This window comes from Pangasianodon hypophthalmus, chromosome 24, assembly GCF_027358585.1.
Source record: "Pangasianodon hypophthalmus isolate fPanHyp1 chromosome 24, fPanHyp1.pri, whole genome shotgun sequence".
Lineage (NCBI taxonomy): Eukaryota > Metazoa > Chordata > Actinopteri > Siluriformes > Pangasiidae > Pangasianodon > Pangasianodon hypophthalmus.
The window spans coordinates 15,346,010-15,363,534 of NC_069733.1; the positions used below are offsets into that span (position 1 = coordinate 15,346,010).

Sequence of the window (17,525 nt, forward strand, 5' to 3'; positions counted from 1 at the left end):
TTTGGCTTGTGAGTAATTGTGATTATAGTACAATAATTTTACTACAACTGACATTAACTTATATAAGCTAATTAATCTAATAAAAGTTACACATCACAGTTAGTTAAAATGATCAAAACTGAGTCTCGGATCATCTCTGCCTCCTGCTATTAGACCAAGAAATTCATTTCAGACCTGGTTTTAATATACATTTTGGGAGAAAAAGAGTTTCTCAGGGGTTCTTTGGGTAGTTAATGGTTTTCTATACTGACTTGGACATGACTGTGACTCTTTGGCATTTGTAGTTGGACTTGTCTTAGTCTTGGGCTTTGGTCTTGTTAAATATGGTCTATGAGCAAGTGTTTGTAAAAATAATGATTGTGTTGTCTTTTCTTTTGTGCAAAAATAATACTTTTGTGTAAAAAACAGTCTAATCTTAGAGCAGTGTATGAATGAAGCCAACTAATTGAAGTAAAGGCTTGGCCTCAAAAAGGATTTGATGGTTTTTGGTCTCGCTTTCATTTGGACTCGATCTTGACTTGGCCTCAACCCCCTTAAGACCTGTTTTTGATGCCATCTCGGCTAGTCCTGGTCTTGGACTTGACAATTATGATCTTGAATGCAGATCTACCTTTAATGGTTCCCCACAATGGACAAATGAAAAAACTGTCTATGTTTCTAAGTTTATGGCTTCAATGTATTTTTGATAACAGTTCAAGGGTCTTTTTTTTTTTTTTGACAATTAAGGATTCTTAGCTTCTACTTAGAATAGTAAACCAAATAAAGCAAGGAAAAAGGCAAATGTAGGGTTCAACATAGAACCATTAATATTATAATTTTTATAACAGCTGCTAGAAAAAAGTGATCTTTGGACAGTTAAGGATTCTTATCTTCCTAAAAGAGTTCTACTTGGAACTTTTTCTAATAGATAAGCAATTATTTGTAGCGTTCTACATCGAACATTTAAACATTCCCAATGAGGGACAAATTGAAAACTCATAGTTCTAGATTTACAGCAATGTATTTCAATGTATTCTTGATAGTGGCTACAATCTTAGGGGAAAAAACTTTCAAGGGTTCTTTGAACGGTTCTTAGCTCCTAGAAGAGTTCTACTTGGAACCCTTTTTACTGAGGGACACAGTTGCGAACTTTTAAGGGTTCACCCACAGAGACAAGTAAAGAACCTGCAACATTTTTATATTTAACCATTTTTCCCCAAGAGCATACACTGCAAAAAATGATATTTTAGCAAGACTAAACACATTGAATAAAGGTAAAAGTATCCAATATATAAGGAATAAAACATGTGGGGACATACCGTTATAGGAAAATAATCAACGACGGTGTGGTTCTGGTCTTATCACCCAGAAGTTGATTATTTTCCTATAACACCACGTCCAAAAGAGTTTTATTCCTTTTATACCACAGCAATTTGTCAAGTAGTACAAATTTTGCTTATTCAGCAAATAACCATCACACTCCACAAAACAATTTCCTGTTATCACTTAAGCTATGGCTATTCCCTCACCGGCCTCTCTTTTTCTTTCTTGCCTTGCAGCTAGCCATGTTACTAAGAAACTGAAATGTTCTCTGTCCTGAAGACTTTCCTATGTCAGAAAACTTAGAAGTGGAAGCTTTACTCGGACTGTTACAAAGCGCTGACGCTGGAGACTCCTTTCATAAATGTTAAATAAATGTTTCCTCACAGTCACCACATCAATGACTACACACGTTTTCAATCCGTTTATGTAAGTTGTTACTACAAAAACACTAATTGATTAGAACAAGCACATTCATATAAACATTCAACAGTGCTGTAGTACAATTCTCATTATGGGATTACTATAAAATAGTCATAAGATTGTTTAACATATTTATAGACGTGCATAGTTATCTGTTTCGGCAGAACATTTGATATCCTTCAAGCAAGTAGTTATTACAAGAGGCCAAGTTGTGTAATATGCCAATGGAATTTCAAAGAACCTCACAAGATTACCTAAACCTTGGCTAAAGAAATGTGGAATCTAATCAGTTGTAGTAATTTCAGGTCAGACAGACATTAGTAATGTTGCCTAAATCCAATGTGTTTTCCTTTGCTGAGATAACTACACTTAGCCGCGTCATTATACTGTTATTCATCGAGCTCCTGGGGAGCAGGTCAAAGGAAGCCGCTTTACAAAGATCAATACAGTGTTAATAAACTGCCTGCAGTAAAGCATCACTATCAGTGTTGACGGCATTAGTGCCTGAAAGATTAACGTTCCTTTAGGTCCTTGTGTGCAGACGTTCCGGTTACAATACTCTACGTAATGTCTTTGACGTGCAGATGGTACACATATAGGCAGAGCCGTGTACAGTGTGAAAGGTCGTGGAAGTCAGTGCTCTGTGGGTTTCTGTGGGGTAAACACACTCCAGGCATTTTGTAGCTCAACCCCTATCTCTGCTCCGTGTTTTGCAAGCAACGAAGATGCAATCTTAAGAAAGGCTTTTGTTGTGAGTGTCGTCTCCAAATCTCTGAGACAGAGCTAATGATTAAACGGAGATCATTTGTACCTGTACAGAAGGGTACGGGTGAAGTGCCAATGATCAACACGTCAATTTGACACTTCAGCCAAGGCATAGGGGAACTGTGTAGGAACGTTAGCTCCTCACAACAATGATCTGGAAAATTCCAGCACATCTCACCCCTAACCCAGCAGGACTTAGGCTGGGGGACAGCTGGCTTCATATGTATGTTTGGATAAAGGCAATTTTAGACTGATACTTGGTGACACCATGTCCTACTGCTGCTCTAATCCAATTCCAGTATGTACTGAGGTCCTGAAGAAGCACATCTGTGATGGAATTTGATCTACCCTTTGAACTCTTGAGTCAATCCTCTTCAGCTAATTAACTCAAACTGTGTATACACAAGTGTCATAGAATGTGAGAATGTCAGGTCTTATGAGTCCAAAAGAGTACTCTGGGAAAAGTTCAAAGTTCCTTCAAGGCACCCCAGGAGGAAGGAGTTTGGGTGGAGGCTTGAGGAATCAGAACCTAACATAGGTGACACTTGTATTTCTTGGTGTTTATGCTCTGGGTTAGCTTCAGAAAAATGGGCTCCTGTTGTAGGATTCTACCTTTAAGGATCCCCCAAAGACTCCTTGTCTAGGAGCTTAGAAGAAAAGGCAGCAGGAAAAGGTTGTTCCAGTAGAACCTTTCTGCTTGGATGGGTTGGAGCCCAGAAAGAGACAGAAATGATAAAATATGTTTGCCGGCTGTGCTGAACTCAGCACCTTGCTTTTATCTAAATTGGTTTGGATAGAAGAACAATACAGATGTCCTCTCACTCTGTCCTCAGATCAGATGCCGTTCTCTACCTGTACTTAAAAATGTTTTTCAAATAAGTCTCTGCATGATCTGATCTGGATCTCAGTCCTCTTGCATTTACAGCTGAAGCCTCATTATTTGATTTAGTAGTCCTAACTGATTTAGTCTAGTAGTAGTAAAATAAGTTGATTGGAATCTCAGTCACTGCATCATTAGAACTCACGAAGCCCCTTGAAGGATAGTGAAGCAACTTGGATGGAACTTATACTCCAAAAATTCATGCCATGAAAACAAACATGGGCCTTGAATGGGCCAAAATATAGGCCTTGAATGCAAAAATATGATTTAAAAAAATAATAAAAAAGAAAAGAAATTAATAAAAATGTAAACAAAATTCGCACTTCATTTATATAAAAATATAAAAGGTACAAACACTAACTCTGCTGTTAACCCTAACCTCCATAACGTTTCCCACAAATTGAGTTGTGACAATTGTCACGAATTTGGAAGTGTGAGCTCATGTTGGTTTTTTTAATTTATTTTTAAAACTGCGCTTGGATGGCTAAAGCCAATTGTATAGATTACTGCTTTGGTCACATTTGTTACTATAGAGTTAAATTCACATCTTGCCATCTAAAACACAGACTGTACTAAAGCCCTGAATCGCAAGTTAAAAAAAAAACGGAAGAAAAAAAGTAGTTACAGTGGATTTTGGCAAGGTTGACTCCTGTTAAATAAGTCACTGTTAAATCACAATGCTAGTGCATTTATTAGCAGTAGCTAGCTGTGTGCTCAAATAACGTGAGATTATGCTTATTGGATGTATAATGTATACATTAAAATGCAAACTGGATATTAAAGGTTAATCAGTCATAGAAAATGTTAACTAGTACTTGAATCTTTTTTGCTCTTCTGGAGAAACAGTATATTCAGTTAATATCCAGATGTGGTAAAAGTAGAAAAGTGTAAACTCTTAAATTGCGTTAAAGTATGAAAGTAAAAGTAGAATAAAGATTCACAAAAGAATAAGACGTCTGCCTCAAATCACACTGATTTTAGTTTCTGGTGGTAAATTAGTGCCTCTTTCACTAAGAAACCAAGTGGGAAAACATAAAGCAAACTAACAACACCTTCATTCCTAATCTCCCAAATGCTAACTAGCATCATAATAACTTTGATGATACAAACAAACTGAATGCTAATAACTAGCTAAAATTGCCTAAGGGTAACCAACAACAGCTTCATACCTAATCTCCCAAATGCTAGCTAGCATCATAATAACTTTGATGATACAAACAAACTGAATGCTAATAACTAGCTAAAATTGCCTAAGGGTAACCAACAACAGCTTCATTCCTAATCTCTCAAATTTTAGCTAGCATGATGATAACTCTGTCAACACAAACTATCTGAATGCTAATAGCTGTCAGAGTAATGGTATTAGGTCTCATTCTCACTGTTATATCTGTTAAAATGTAGATTGGTTTGAAGTTTAGATTGAAGCCGTGATGCTAAAAAGTCACTTTCTGTCATTACAAATGATAAATGTATGAGGTAAAAACTATAAGGTGAAAAAGCAGAGATATTTAAAAACAGATTTAGCAGGGTTAGCATACGTATTCATAACCCCTTGCCTTTTTAATGAATGTAGAGCTGGTCTAAACAATTTTATTCAACTTAGATTATTTTAATAATTTAAAAAACATGTTCATTGAGGTTTAATGCTAAACTGTACTCTACTCTTGCCACTGTTTTGTTCATATGATATAATGTACTACTGCTGAACATCTTCAGCACTTCATTGGTGATTTTACACTTGTTATTTCACGCTCTGATAATCTTATGACCCTTCAGATCTGTGCCATCAAACCGCCCTATTTAGCCTAGTTCTTGGATTTATTCTGAAATTATATTCTCCTTTAGAGCACATTTCTTTTGAGCTAAACTCCAAGGAACTGTGTACTTGTAATATTAGCTTGATAATTTGCTTTGCTTTTTTCTGACGTAGTGACTGGAAATGAAGCCTTTTGCTCTGAAATGGAAAGCAGAGGTTAAGCATTGATAACGCAGGTGATTGAGTTCAGTGCTGGCACTGATCACACAAGTACATTCCAACACAATGCCAACGTGCAGTTAGTAATGGTGACGTGCCACCACTGATAAACGTTATTAGCCCTGTTTGTGGGCGTGGCTTCCTGGTGAGCAAACCAACAAGATCTGCGTCACATGCTCTTGGAACACTGGAAGTCTCCTTAACCTACAATTGGGGTGTAGAAGTGAAATAAGATGATACATGCGGATGGACTGGCCAATATGTGTTAAAATATATTATAATAATTGAAGACATTTCTATGATACATGGTAGGTATCAAGTAGACACTTAATCAAATATGAATATTATACTATATATTATTATTGTTATATTATTATTATTATTATTATTATTATTATTATTATACAAACAGGAGGTGCAGAATTCCTTTTTTTTTTTTTGCCAGAAAGGACTCTGATTTTTGCATCCCACGGAATGCAGCAACAAATTCACAAGAACAAGAGGTTTTTACAATTTTAAAGTTGACACGAGCCATTGGTTAGATATGAAGCTTGTGTGACAAAAAAAAGACCATATTTATTAACATGAACCTGCAGTCCTGCACCACACATTTACAGCCTCTTTAGTACCTGTCTGGTCAGGGTCATGGTGGTTTAAATTAGGCTACTAGATTGTTTATATTTTCGGGAATAATACCAACTTAATTTGTTAGAAAATATTACAGACAGGTCCAAACAATATATTAACCTGCAATCAATTATGTACCTGAGTGATGTAGCTGAGGTTGAGGAAGTGTCAGAGCCAATATTCACTGTGTTTCCCAAGGCAGAGTGGTAGAGTTCATATTAAATTCAAGAAACACTTATGCTTTAGGCCACTCCCACTTCTAGTTTAAATCAAATACAGATATAGATTTGGAGCACTAAACAGATACAGATATTGGCTTTGTTAACAAACTGTCAGCAAAAGAATATTGCATTTTAAATAAACCTGTGAAAAACAGGAACGATTGATGATACGTTTATTACCGCCTACCAAAGAAATTATTTTACACTGAATAGAAGGAAAGAAAATCTGTAAAAAAGTTTAAAGGTTTTAAATAGTGCTAAATTTTAACATCAGATAAGTTGCTTCCTATCAGAATTTGTAACTTTTTTTAAACATACAGCAACACACAAGATATTTCAGGCATAATTTATCACAATATAAATATTGTATTGTCATATTGCCTAACCCTAAATGATTAAATCCAAAGCGCAGGAATATGTTTCCTTACATTGGTAGTTTTTTTTTCTAAGATTGATAATTCAGCAGGATATACTGTATGACCCAGAAAGTATGAGCATGCATAAACAGACTCACAGTTGCTATAGTGATTGTTATAAATCGTGCTGTCTTAACAGTGGAAGTCTCCTTCTCTCAAAACCACAACCTACGCTCTGGGATGTCTTTTAGCTCTTTATAATAGATGCTCGATTTTGCCAAATACGCCAGGGATTTGTTAGAATATGCAAATGATCTCTTCCACAGATAACCATCAATAAAGACAAGAACCCAATAAAGAAAAAAAGAAGTAATGTACAATGACAAGTCACTTAATGTATTTCTCAAAACCACTGTGACATATTTTCACCAAAAATGTACACAAAATGGGAATTTTTATTTATAGGCAGTGTTAAATTTTCAGATGCCTCCAAACTTTTGCCGTGGGCTTGTTTCCGCTCCTGTGTGCTTCACTCTGCCTCATTAAGGAGCACTATTGTTCTTTCCACTCGCCATTTCCAGGACCTTTGGGTGTGATGTGAATATCAAGTGGTCCTCTAAGGCAGAGCCCCTGAAAGGCTGTTTTAACATTTAAAATCTGTGCTTGCGCTCCAATAATTGCTGGACCTGTGCATGTTTTGTGGAGTGGAGATAAAGTGTAGTCGAGTCTATTATACTATGATCGTATATCATCTGGGTTATTACATGAGTCATTGCTCTTTCATACTCACAAAAAGACATTTTATATATATATATTTTATATGGTAAAGCACATTCAAAGGGCTGCGTGACACCTACATAGGCCTACATAGACAAGCGACATAAACCTACATGAGCAGTTATAAAGGAATGCTTTTGTCAGTTGTGATGTCAAGTTGACATATACGTACCTATATACAATATACAATATACAAAGTATACATGTCTTTACTGTCATTGAAATCATATAAGTAGATATATGAATCTCACTTTACTAAAGGGAATGAGAAACCACATGTAACTATACGTTACCAGAAGTACAAGAAACACTGCAGAATATATTTAGAAGGTCTCACATTTGTTCATTTTTTTCTTTAAAAAAGTCACTTGAATAGATATGTTGCATAGCTATACTGTACGTGAGGAGGAGATGTTTATTTAGCATTTATGGAAGGAGTCTCCAGTGTCAGCGCTTTGTGTCTTCAAGACAGAGATGTTCTCGTTTCTCTGTATCATGACAAATTGCATTTTTTTTTTTGCCTTATTAACTTCAAGAGAGATGCAAAAAAGAGAGGCTGGTGAGGGAAGGACGGTTTATAGCTGCTATAAACTAAGTGATAACAGGAACTAACTTTTTCTGTTTCATGGACGTACCACAAAATTTAATGGATAAAAAGTATGTCGTTCTTTAATAAATGAAAAAAATGTAACCTCTGGCAAGCTGATGTGGTATAAGAGGAATAAAACACTTTGGAATGTGCTGTTATAGGAAAATACTCAACTTCAGGTCACCACATCACCACACCACCTCATCGTGTTTGTGTTTTATTTCTTATGTAACACTTACATAGCGGTCATGTATTAAGCAACAAGTCACTTGCCAGTACATGCTAATGATGCCAGAAAGTGAACACTTTCACACAGGTCTTACGACAAAATGACATTAAACACGACAAAAGCAATCTGTGACAACTGACACAAGTTATATTAAGCCTTCATAATTGTTTATATAAGTTTATGTCAGTTGTCATGAAGGGCTTATATACAGACAGGTGACACTGGAACTGTCCTGGAGTGATGAACACCAAAAGATGGATAAAAAGTATGTTGGGGTTATGATGATAGTGATTGTAGTGATAAAGACCGCTATCTAAAACATCATTCCAAAATCTCCCACAGGTGTTCAATTGTGTTGTGATCTGGTGAGTACGTAGGTCAAAACATATAATTTACATAATTTTCGTCCTCACTGGACCATTCAGTGAGCCTTTGTGTACTGTTGATGGGGTGGAGTCATCCTGGAAGAGGCCACGCCCATTATAGAAATGTTTCATCATAGGATAAAGGTGATTGGAGGCAGGAACTTTGGATTGATTTGTAGTGACTCATCCTTCTAAGGGGAGAAGTGAACTCAAACCATGATAGCAAAATAAATAAGTGCGCCCCCCCAGCATAACAGAGACACTATTTTCACTATTGTATCTATTTGTATCCCTTGTTTCTTTTACACATTTTTTTCTAGATCCTTCTGCTTGTTAATCTATGGTTAAAGGAAGAAAATATTATAAGTATAATATTATCTTATAATATATAAGTTGGAGGTGACTGGGTTATTACTTTCAATGACATTTTATCAATATTATTTACCCTCTATATAAATAAGTTCCTGCTTTTCATTATTTTTCACCAAGTTGCAGTATAGCATAGTTTGGCCAAAGTGCATCGTTTCTTTCAGCTTGGTTTAAGACTGCGATTTTGGTTTTACTGCTCCTTGTCACATTTTATTTAAGTTTTTTAAATGAGCCCAAGTCCTACTACGCCCACTACTCATTAAGCTCAATCCTATTACATAATACCATTTTTAATGGAAAAGTTTTAAGGTACTTAATAAGTTTAAGAACATTGTGTTACTTCCTTTTTACCAGCTGTATTTCAGAGCAAAGGGTAGTGCCATGAATTTCCCTCTCTCAGCGCTGAAATTTGCTCTCACGTCATTTTTGTTCTGAGTTCACTCCATGTGCTTTTGGTTCTGTTCTAATCTCGTCACTGGTTTGTTATCTGACTGTGTTCACCTGTTCTTTGTTAGCTCATTGAGTAATTTGTCTATGTGCACTCTGCTCTTTCTATGTCTCTTCGCCAAGTCTTATCATGCTCCGTTATTGCAGAGTCTAAGCCTTGCATTCTGTGTTCTGAGTAGCGTTATAACACCTGGATGTAACTTTCACCCATTTTTCCTGTTTTGATTATGGTTTGCTCTTGGCTAATGCTGTCTGCCTGTGCTCTGACCCCTGCTTGGAACTTTGACGATGATACTTAGATTGTCTCTAATGAACACCACGCTAGGTTTACGTACTTGTTCTGATTCTGCTTTTACCTTTTACATTCTTCTTGCCAAAGTCTGGACAAAAACATTTCATTAGATGAAAATAGTGTTGAACCATTACATAAGGTGTTCTCTCATCACAGTTCTACAACCTATTCAGAATCCCAGGATCGTCTTGTTCTCTTGTGGTACCCTAATTAAAATAATCCGCAGTCTGATTAATAACAGAGATATATCAGCCCCGGGTTTGCTGTATTTGCATGCACCACTGACACCTCCGTCAAGGGGAGAGAGTTGATTAATAATTCTGCTATAGCTGCTGTGTATTGTGCTTTTCTGAGTGTATTGAGCCAGATAGGAGTATAGGAGACCAATTTTCCTGCTATCAAATCACACTTTGCACCAGCATTTTTTTTAACACTGTGACTGTCGGATTATTTTCTTAATTTGTAGCAGTGTGACGCAACTCGTTTAACATGGGCTTGATCATCACACTTTTCATTCTGGCTGTCATATGTCTTTAATCTTTAATAACTCATATCTAGACACATCTAACAAAATCTCAGATTCTACTGCACAAAATTCATAGAACAAAATTCATTGTAAAAGTATTGTATTACCATCATGAGATATTAGAGATGTTTGAGACAACAAACTCTGATGTAAAAACAGGGTAGCCTACGTTTTTAAAGAGCAAACTTACTACTCAATGACATGACAACTGACATCAAAAAAGTGTTCAAAATATATAAGGTTTAAAACACATGCGGATAAAACACCAGAGGGCATGCTGTTCCAGGAAAATAATCCATACCATGCTGGTGTGATACGATCCTGAAGTAGATTATTTTCACATATGCATGTGTTTTATTCCACTTAAACCACAGCAGTTTGCCAACGATTACAATGGTTAATTCAATAATGTATGACACATTGCACTTTTTAACTGTTTATAGTTACACTGAATGTACATTATAGCAGTCAAAACAGTCATCTTTTCACCAGCCTCTGTATTTGTCTCTCTTTTGAAGTTAATAAGAGGAAACAATGCAGCTTGTCAAGTTACCAAGAAACTAGAAAGCTCAAGTCCGTAACCTTCTGATTCGAGAATCTAATAGCACTTTGGTATAAAATACAACAATACACAAAATAAAAGAGTGTAGACATGAAGATATGTTCAAGTCATAAGATAAAGTGCATGAAAAACAGACTAGATCCTTTTTTTTAATGCTGTTTGTGATAGCAACATGCTAATCTTGAATATGAAACCATCTTTACTGAACTATTCTCTTAATGAATTACAAATGAGAAACAGTAGTCCAACCATAATAAACCATAATATTAGGGTGAATGGTTAAAATCATGCCATGATTTTTTCACATGGTATGCTTAAATGAAATTTTTAACCATGCTGTTCTTCCGTTCTCAGGCTATGTGCAGTGGCTGAGCTGTGATATGGCTGAACGGGCCAAGCAGGCCCAGAATTCCCTGCTGCAGTGCTGTGTCCACCTCCACCTCCGCTCCCTGTGGCCCACTGTGACCGTCTGATCCCGCCCGGCCCCCCCGCGCCCTCCCTGGGCTTCCCAATCACCAGGCCTCCTGGCTTCACTGCAGGCCCACCATGGGAGGATGCCTCTCCAAAACCAAACCAGGTGACACACACACACACACGCACACACACACACACTCCTGTACGCCCCCACCTACACACACCCTCAAATCCTGTAATAATTGGCACTTGTTTCTCCGCCTATATATAGGTCAGTCTAACCTGCCCCCCCGACCCCCGTGTGGCGTGGCTTTCTTTTGGTGCTGCAGGAATTTTAATGCTCTCAATTGCTCTCTGTGTTTCATGGGGATTAGACAGAAATATGAGTGGCAAGTGTTTGAATGTTGCACAATGTATCGCTGTTCTGTTTTTTACGTCTTGAGTTGCTGAAGGGCAGAAATATGGCTTCATCTGTCAATAGGCTCGCTTTTTTGAACTGTGAGAGTGTAGGCGCAGGATTTTTAGAAAGGATTGAGATCAAACAGAGTGAACCTACGCTACAACAACGTATGCCTTTTATCATGCCAAAAAAACAATTCGATATTTCAGTGAAAAGCTATTCAGTGTACAAAAAGCTTTCCAGTTCTTGTATTTCCCACGTGGGCCAAATGCAGTCGATCAGGAGAGATGTGTTTGGTGTCAGATTGTTTGTAGTTTTTACACTGGAGCTATGAAGCTCATGTAGCTACTGCGTAATGGAAATGGAAATATTTTGTGTAAATACATGCCCAAATCTTTATATAAACTTGCTTCAAACAACATTAGCAGGTCATGGAATAACATTTTTAAAATTCAAAAGTGTAATTATCATCCACATCACTTCCAAGGCAAAATTACGCCCTCAAATGTTGAACCTAGGGGAATAAATGATGCCAAATTCCACTTAAAGAACATTATAGCATTCTGCTCCAAGTAAAGTTTTGCTCCTTATTTTTTATAGATGACAGACAGTAAGTTACACTGTCCTAAACTGCATCACTGAAGAACTGGATGTGATTTTTTTAGAGAAAAGATGTTGAAAGAGACAGACAATCATTACCTCATTATAGAGGTGTTGAATTCTCGAATCTGATTGGTCAGAAGGTGTTAATTAATTTTCCATAACAACAGGTCTGATAATATTGTTGGAATCAAGACACAGGTTTAAATTACGGCAATGAATCAAATATGTTATCATTTCTATAGTCACAATAAACAGAAGAAATTATAATTGTTGATATGCTGCTGAAGTTCTCTGTAAGGAGATCTCTGCATTTTTGGAAGGAGTCTCCAGTGTCAGTGCTTTATAACAGTCAGAGCTGATGAATTAATGTTTCCACTACAGGAAAGCCTTCGAGGCAAAGGACAGTGCATTTTCTTGGTAACAGTGGAATAATTGTGTAAATTAGATTTTTCACCATATCACCATATCTTTGTTTCCTACTTAGAAAGATATCTGAGAACTCTCTGGAAGATGTTATCCAGTATTTTAATTTTACATTACACGATCTACTAACTGAGATAATTTGCTTGGCTTTAACACTGTGTGCTAGTGTGTATGAATGTGTGATGGTAGAATAAAGGCTATGGAAAGAGACCAAGTAAAAGAGAGAGAGAGAGAGAGAGAGAGAGGTGAAACGCAAGGAAAAAGTGTGTGATTAAGTCAAACAGAAAGTGAGCTTTTATTATATTTTAGCAGCTTTACTGCTTAGTATGACATTAATAATTATTTAAAAGTCGTATCCATATGGTACTGCATACATTTATCATTCTATAGCTGCATGGTCACTTCCTCTGAAACTCAATGACATTTTGATTTCTGGGTTGTAAAGAAGTAAATTTTATACCATGCATTTCAAGCAAACTAAAAACACACTCTGTGTAGCACGTACTGAAGAGCCAGGGCTCGTTTAGTTGCCACAGTGTCACTAATTATAAAGCATTCTTTCTTCTCCACCGCCGACTCGGTCGTCTCTTATGATTTTCCATTGACTTTAATTAAGCTTCGCTCAGCAGGTGAGAATTCTCTCGGAGATTAAAGTGTAAGACCTGGGTTCTCAGCACATTTTTCCAGCCGGTGCGAGAGAAAGCAGGTTCCGCACTGGCTGTGGTGGAACCACGTTACACAATCACTTTACAAGTTATAGGAATGATTCATGTAAGGAATAAAACATCACGAGGCATGCTGTTATAGGAATATAATCAATGTCCTTAAATGTTTCATTTATTCATCTTATACCACAGCAATTTGACAATGCTAATATTTTTATTTATTAAAGAACGACGGCCTACTTTTGATCAGTTTCATGAGTATGTTTAATATCTGCGAAACAAGTTATCACTTACGTCGTTAATAGCGACGGAATTGTCGGAATGTCCACCATACAATTCCCTATCTAAGTTTTTACTATATTTCTTTAAGAAAAAAAAATCTATCTGTGCTGCAGTTTCTATACATTGTCACGTATAGTATATTTTAAATGGAATCAGATTATGTTCAATATTTCATAACTCTGATATGCTTTTGTATTTGTGATGCCTTGGCAGTAGAGGTCAAAGTTGAGCTCACTCTCCTGGAGAAGGAGAAGGAAGCGGACCTGATGTCTCCAAATGGTAAGGCTAGTCCGTTCTCAGAGTGTCGTCCAAATGGTTCTCTGGGTCACTGCTCGGATGAGGACTCGTCCGTTCTGCGTCCCTCACACAAACACCGAGACTACATCGAGGCCACAGTGTGCCACGTCAAAGACCTGGAGAACGGACAGTAAGACACACATATTATTTACACCCTGTGCGCTTCCAGTGTTGTGTGAAAATTTTATGTTCTGTGCACAATACGGGTGTATGAGGGTACGTGCGTGGAGTGTGACGAAATATGTGCTTGACATAAACATCAGAGTGTATCAGTGTAAGAAAATGATTTATGGTGCTCTGTTTCCTGTGGGAAATTAGCATGTTAAAGGAATGGGCCTGGGATTTTCAATCAAATCTGAGTCTGTAGTGTAGGTGATTTTACCAGTTTGGTTTTATCGTTATAACATTACACTTATAGTACTTTTTCATTTAGATTTTATAGTTGCATATTTTAAATGCTAGATAGTTTTAAACAAAATGTAAGTTTCCTTAGACTTTTTGAAGAAACATTTTTTTTTCTTACATAAGTTTTAACCCCCCTTGAACTTTTCCACATTTGTAGTGTTACAAGAGATGGACTTAATTAAGACTTAATTTCATGAATCTATACAAAATAGCTCATAATAATGAAATGACAAGAAAAAACAATATAGTTTCAAAATTACTTACAAATTCAAAAAATATAAAAGTATTGATTTCATACTCATTCACCCCTATTGCTGTGAACTGGTGCGAACAGTTGCCATCAGAAGTCATATAATTAGTTGAATGGAGTAAAAACCATTCGTACAAGGCAAAGTTCTGGAAAAAGCATCAATCAGGGTTTGGTTATATAAAAAAAAATCTCATCTTTTATAAAAAACATGCCATGACGCTTCCTAAAAAAGTCACCAAGAAGTCAGTGACTGGGAAAGGAGGGTGAAATACAGAAAAGTTCAAGGGGGTGAATATTTATGCAAGGCACTGCAGTACAAGGAAATGTGTCGAAATTGTTTGTCCACGGTAATCACACAGGTGTAATGGATAGAGACTAGGTTGAAAGCACTGGAGGATATCTTTAATGGTATGTGTGATGGATCTTGCAGGATGCGTGAGGTGGACCTGGGGCCGGGCAGAGCTCTGCTCATTAAGGAACATGGGGAATTCTCTGCCATGGGGCACAAATGCCCACACTACGGGGCACCACTGGTTAAGGGTGAGGAAGGTCTTCCATAGTTTTTGCTTAGCAATGGTGCAGAAAGAGCTCTGAACAGGAACTTGAATATACAGAGAGTATTTATGAATTGGGTTGTAAATCATTGTAGTAACAGTGTTTAATAGAGCTGAACGTTTACTGTACCCTGTGGCAGGAGTTTTATCTAAAGGACATGTTCGGTGTCCGTGGCACGGAGCCTGTTTCAACATTGCAACCGGAGACATCGAGGACTTCCCAGGTCTGGACAGCCTTCCCACTTTTCAGGTGATACTTCAAGTTTATCTGTTAGTCCCAGGCTGCTGCTCATATACCATTCTTATGCAATATTGATTTCCACTTGAATGAATACTTAAAAGAACTGAGGCCACACATTTAATGAGAAAGAAAAGAGAAATGTAACACACTGACAGGCCACTGACGTTTAACCTCTTTTTGCTACAGGTCAGAGTTGAAAAGGAGAAGGTGATCATACGGGCAAACAAACAGGTAAAACACTCTTTTAGTCTGATGAGTGAGGTGTAAGTGTGTGTAGAAGAGGTGTAACAAGCATCAGTTATTGTTATAGGCTCTACAGACGCAGAGGAGAACGAAGGCCATGGCCAAGTGCTCAGCCGTCATCAACTCCAGTACAAGCTTTAGCCACGTTCTCATCATCGGATCAGGTTAGAACCCTACACATAAATTGTTTTTGCTTAGAAAAAAAACAATACCTTAGCTGTGACAAGTCAATGTATCAAACTGTTTTGGACTACATAATGTATGTGTATGAAAAATGTGTCAAAATGTATCAAATGGATCAAGTAGACATCAGTGATTTTTGTCTTAATGTGATGAAAGAACTCCTTTTCTACCTTAAAAGACAAGAAAAACATGTCTTTGCTCATCATAGATGTCTGTCCAGCATAGGCTTTGCCCAATTATTGGCTTCTGTCTGATATGGGACATCAGCCCGGAGGCGACTTCTGCCCAACCAGGGGCTTCTGCACAACACTGGGGCCTTGCCTCCTGAAAGCATTTGCTCCATCAGGGGCTTTGACCATTAGAAGGCCTCTGCCCTACATGGGGCTTTGACCAGCAGGAGGCTTCTGCCCAACCAGGGGCCTTCATCCAGTCAGGGGCCTCTGCCCAACATGAGGCTTTACTCCACTGGATATTTCCACCTGACCAGGGGCTTCTGCCCAACCAGGAGCTTCTGCTCACTATTTGGCTTCTACCCAAATAGGGGCTTCTGCCCAACAAGAAGCCCTGATCAGCAGGAGGTGTCTGCCCAACCAGGGGCTTCTGCTCAAGAGAAGCAGCAGGCTTCTCCCCACCATGGGGTCCAGCAGGAGACCTCTGCCCAACCAGGGACTTCTGCCCAAAATGGGGCTTTGCCCAAAAAGTGGCTTTTGGCAGATTAATTGATTTGCCAGCAGAGGGCTTCTGCCCAGCCAAGAGATTCTGATTGACAGGGGGCATTGCCCAACAGGAGGCTTCTGCCAAAAATAGGGCTTTGCCCAGCAGGAAATTTAGGTCCAGCATGGAGCTTTGCCGAGGAGGAGGCTTCTGTCCAGTTAAATGATTTGCCCAGCAGGAGGCTTCTGTCCAACATCAGCAGACAATTTCACGTGTGAGAGTCCAAAAAACACGATTTTTTCTTTTAGAATTCTCACTTGGCTAGTATTAGTTCTTGTCTGGATGAGAGTGACACTCACTATCTCACGTTTCTCACACTCACTGATATTGAACTTTCTCTCTCAGGTCCCGCTGCGTTGGTGTGTGCAGAGACGCTGAGACAGGAAGGCTTCACTGACCGCATTGTGATGTGCAGCATGGACAAACACCCTCCGTATGACAGGCCTAAACTGAGTAAGGTTTGTACAGAGTCACTGCAACACACAGTGCAGTGGAGGAGAGTGGCGTTCCCCTCCGGGCCTGATTAACCTGATAAACCCAAACGTGTGTTTCAAATCTTCTTACTCCAAGACTTTACTCTATAACTTGCTTTTAGACCTGAATGTTTTCTCTACAATACAGTTCCCAGCTAAAGTAGTTTCTTGTGTGGTCTTGGATTTAATTTGCACCATTTTCCTCTTTTTTCCAAATTTGTAGTTGATCAGACAAGACATGTTTGGTGGGCAAAGTTTGGGTTTTGGTTCCCTAGTGATATCCATGTCAGATAGCAAATATGTCATGGGCTGCATGCAGAGTTAATATGTTTAATTTCATTCCATATTAAGTTTTCTTCAGCCTAGTTGAAATATATGTTGAAAAAAATAATTTGGCTTCATACAGTAAGCAAATATTTGCTTAGTTAATCACAGTGTGATTGTGCTTCTTTGTCTTTATAGTCATTAGAAAGCACAGCTGAGCAGCTACAACTGCGCTCGACCGAGTTCTTCCAGAGCCACGACATCGAACTGCTACTGGAGAAAGAGGTGCAGTTTATCAATCATTGCTTCTAAACTTCAAATACTGCACGTATAATACTCAATAATTAAGCAATATCACTTTTTAAAAGAAATTAATATCGAGTAAGTGACATTTCGGACACAATATGGCCAA

General features: G+C 37.9%; 1 protein-coding gene across 3 annotated transcripts in view; it reads left to right on the top strand.

Annotated features, from left to right (window-relative positions):
* LOC113536904 (apoptosis inducing factor mitochondria associated 3) overlaps positions 1 to 17,525 on the top strand; it is a 35,227-nt gene that overhangs the window by 2,206 nt on the left and 15,496 nt on the right. For 2 of the 3 annotated variants that reach the window (XM_034299404.2, XM_053229194.1), the window contains exons 2-9: positions 11,057 to 11,279; positions 13,703 to 13,916; positions 14,872 to 14,981; positions 15,136 to 15,245; positions 15,423 to 15,467; positions 15,547 to 15,643; positions 16,722 to 16,834; positions 17,312 to 17,398. In XM_034299404.2, the coding sequence (XP_034155295.1) occupies positions 11,249 to 11,279; positions 13,703 to 13,916; positions 14,872 to 14,981; positions 15,136 to 15,245; positions 15,423 to 15,467; positions 15,547 to 15,643; positions 16,722 to 16,834; positions 17,312 to 17,398 (807 nt within the window). In that variant the 5' untranslated portion in view covers positions 11,057 to 11,248. The remainder of the gene's footprint in view (positions 1 to 11,056; positions 11,280 to 13,702; positions 13,917 to 14,871; positions 14,982 to 15,135; positions 15,246 to 15,422; positions 15,468 to 15,546; positions 15,644 to 16,721; positions 16,835 to 17,311; positions 17,399 to 17,525) is intronic. The other variant, XM_034299405.2, reaches the window with a different exon arrangement.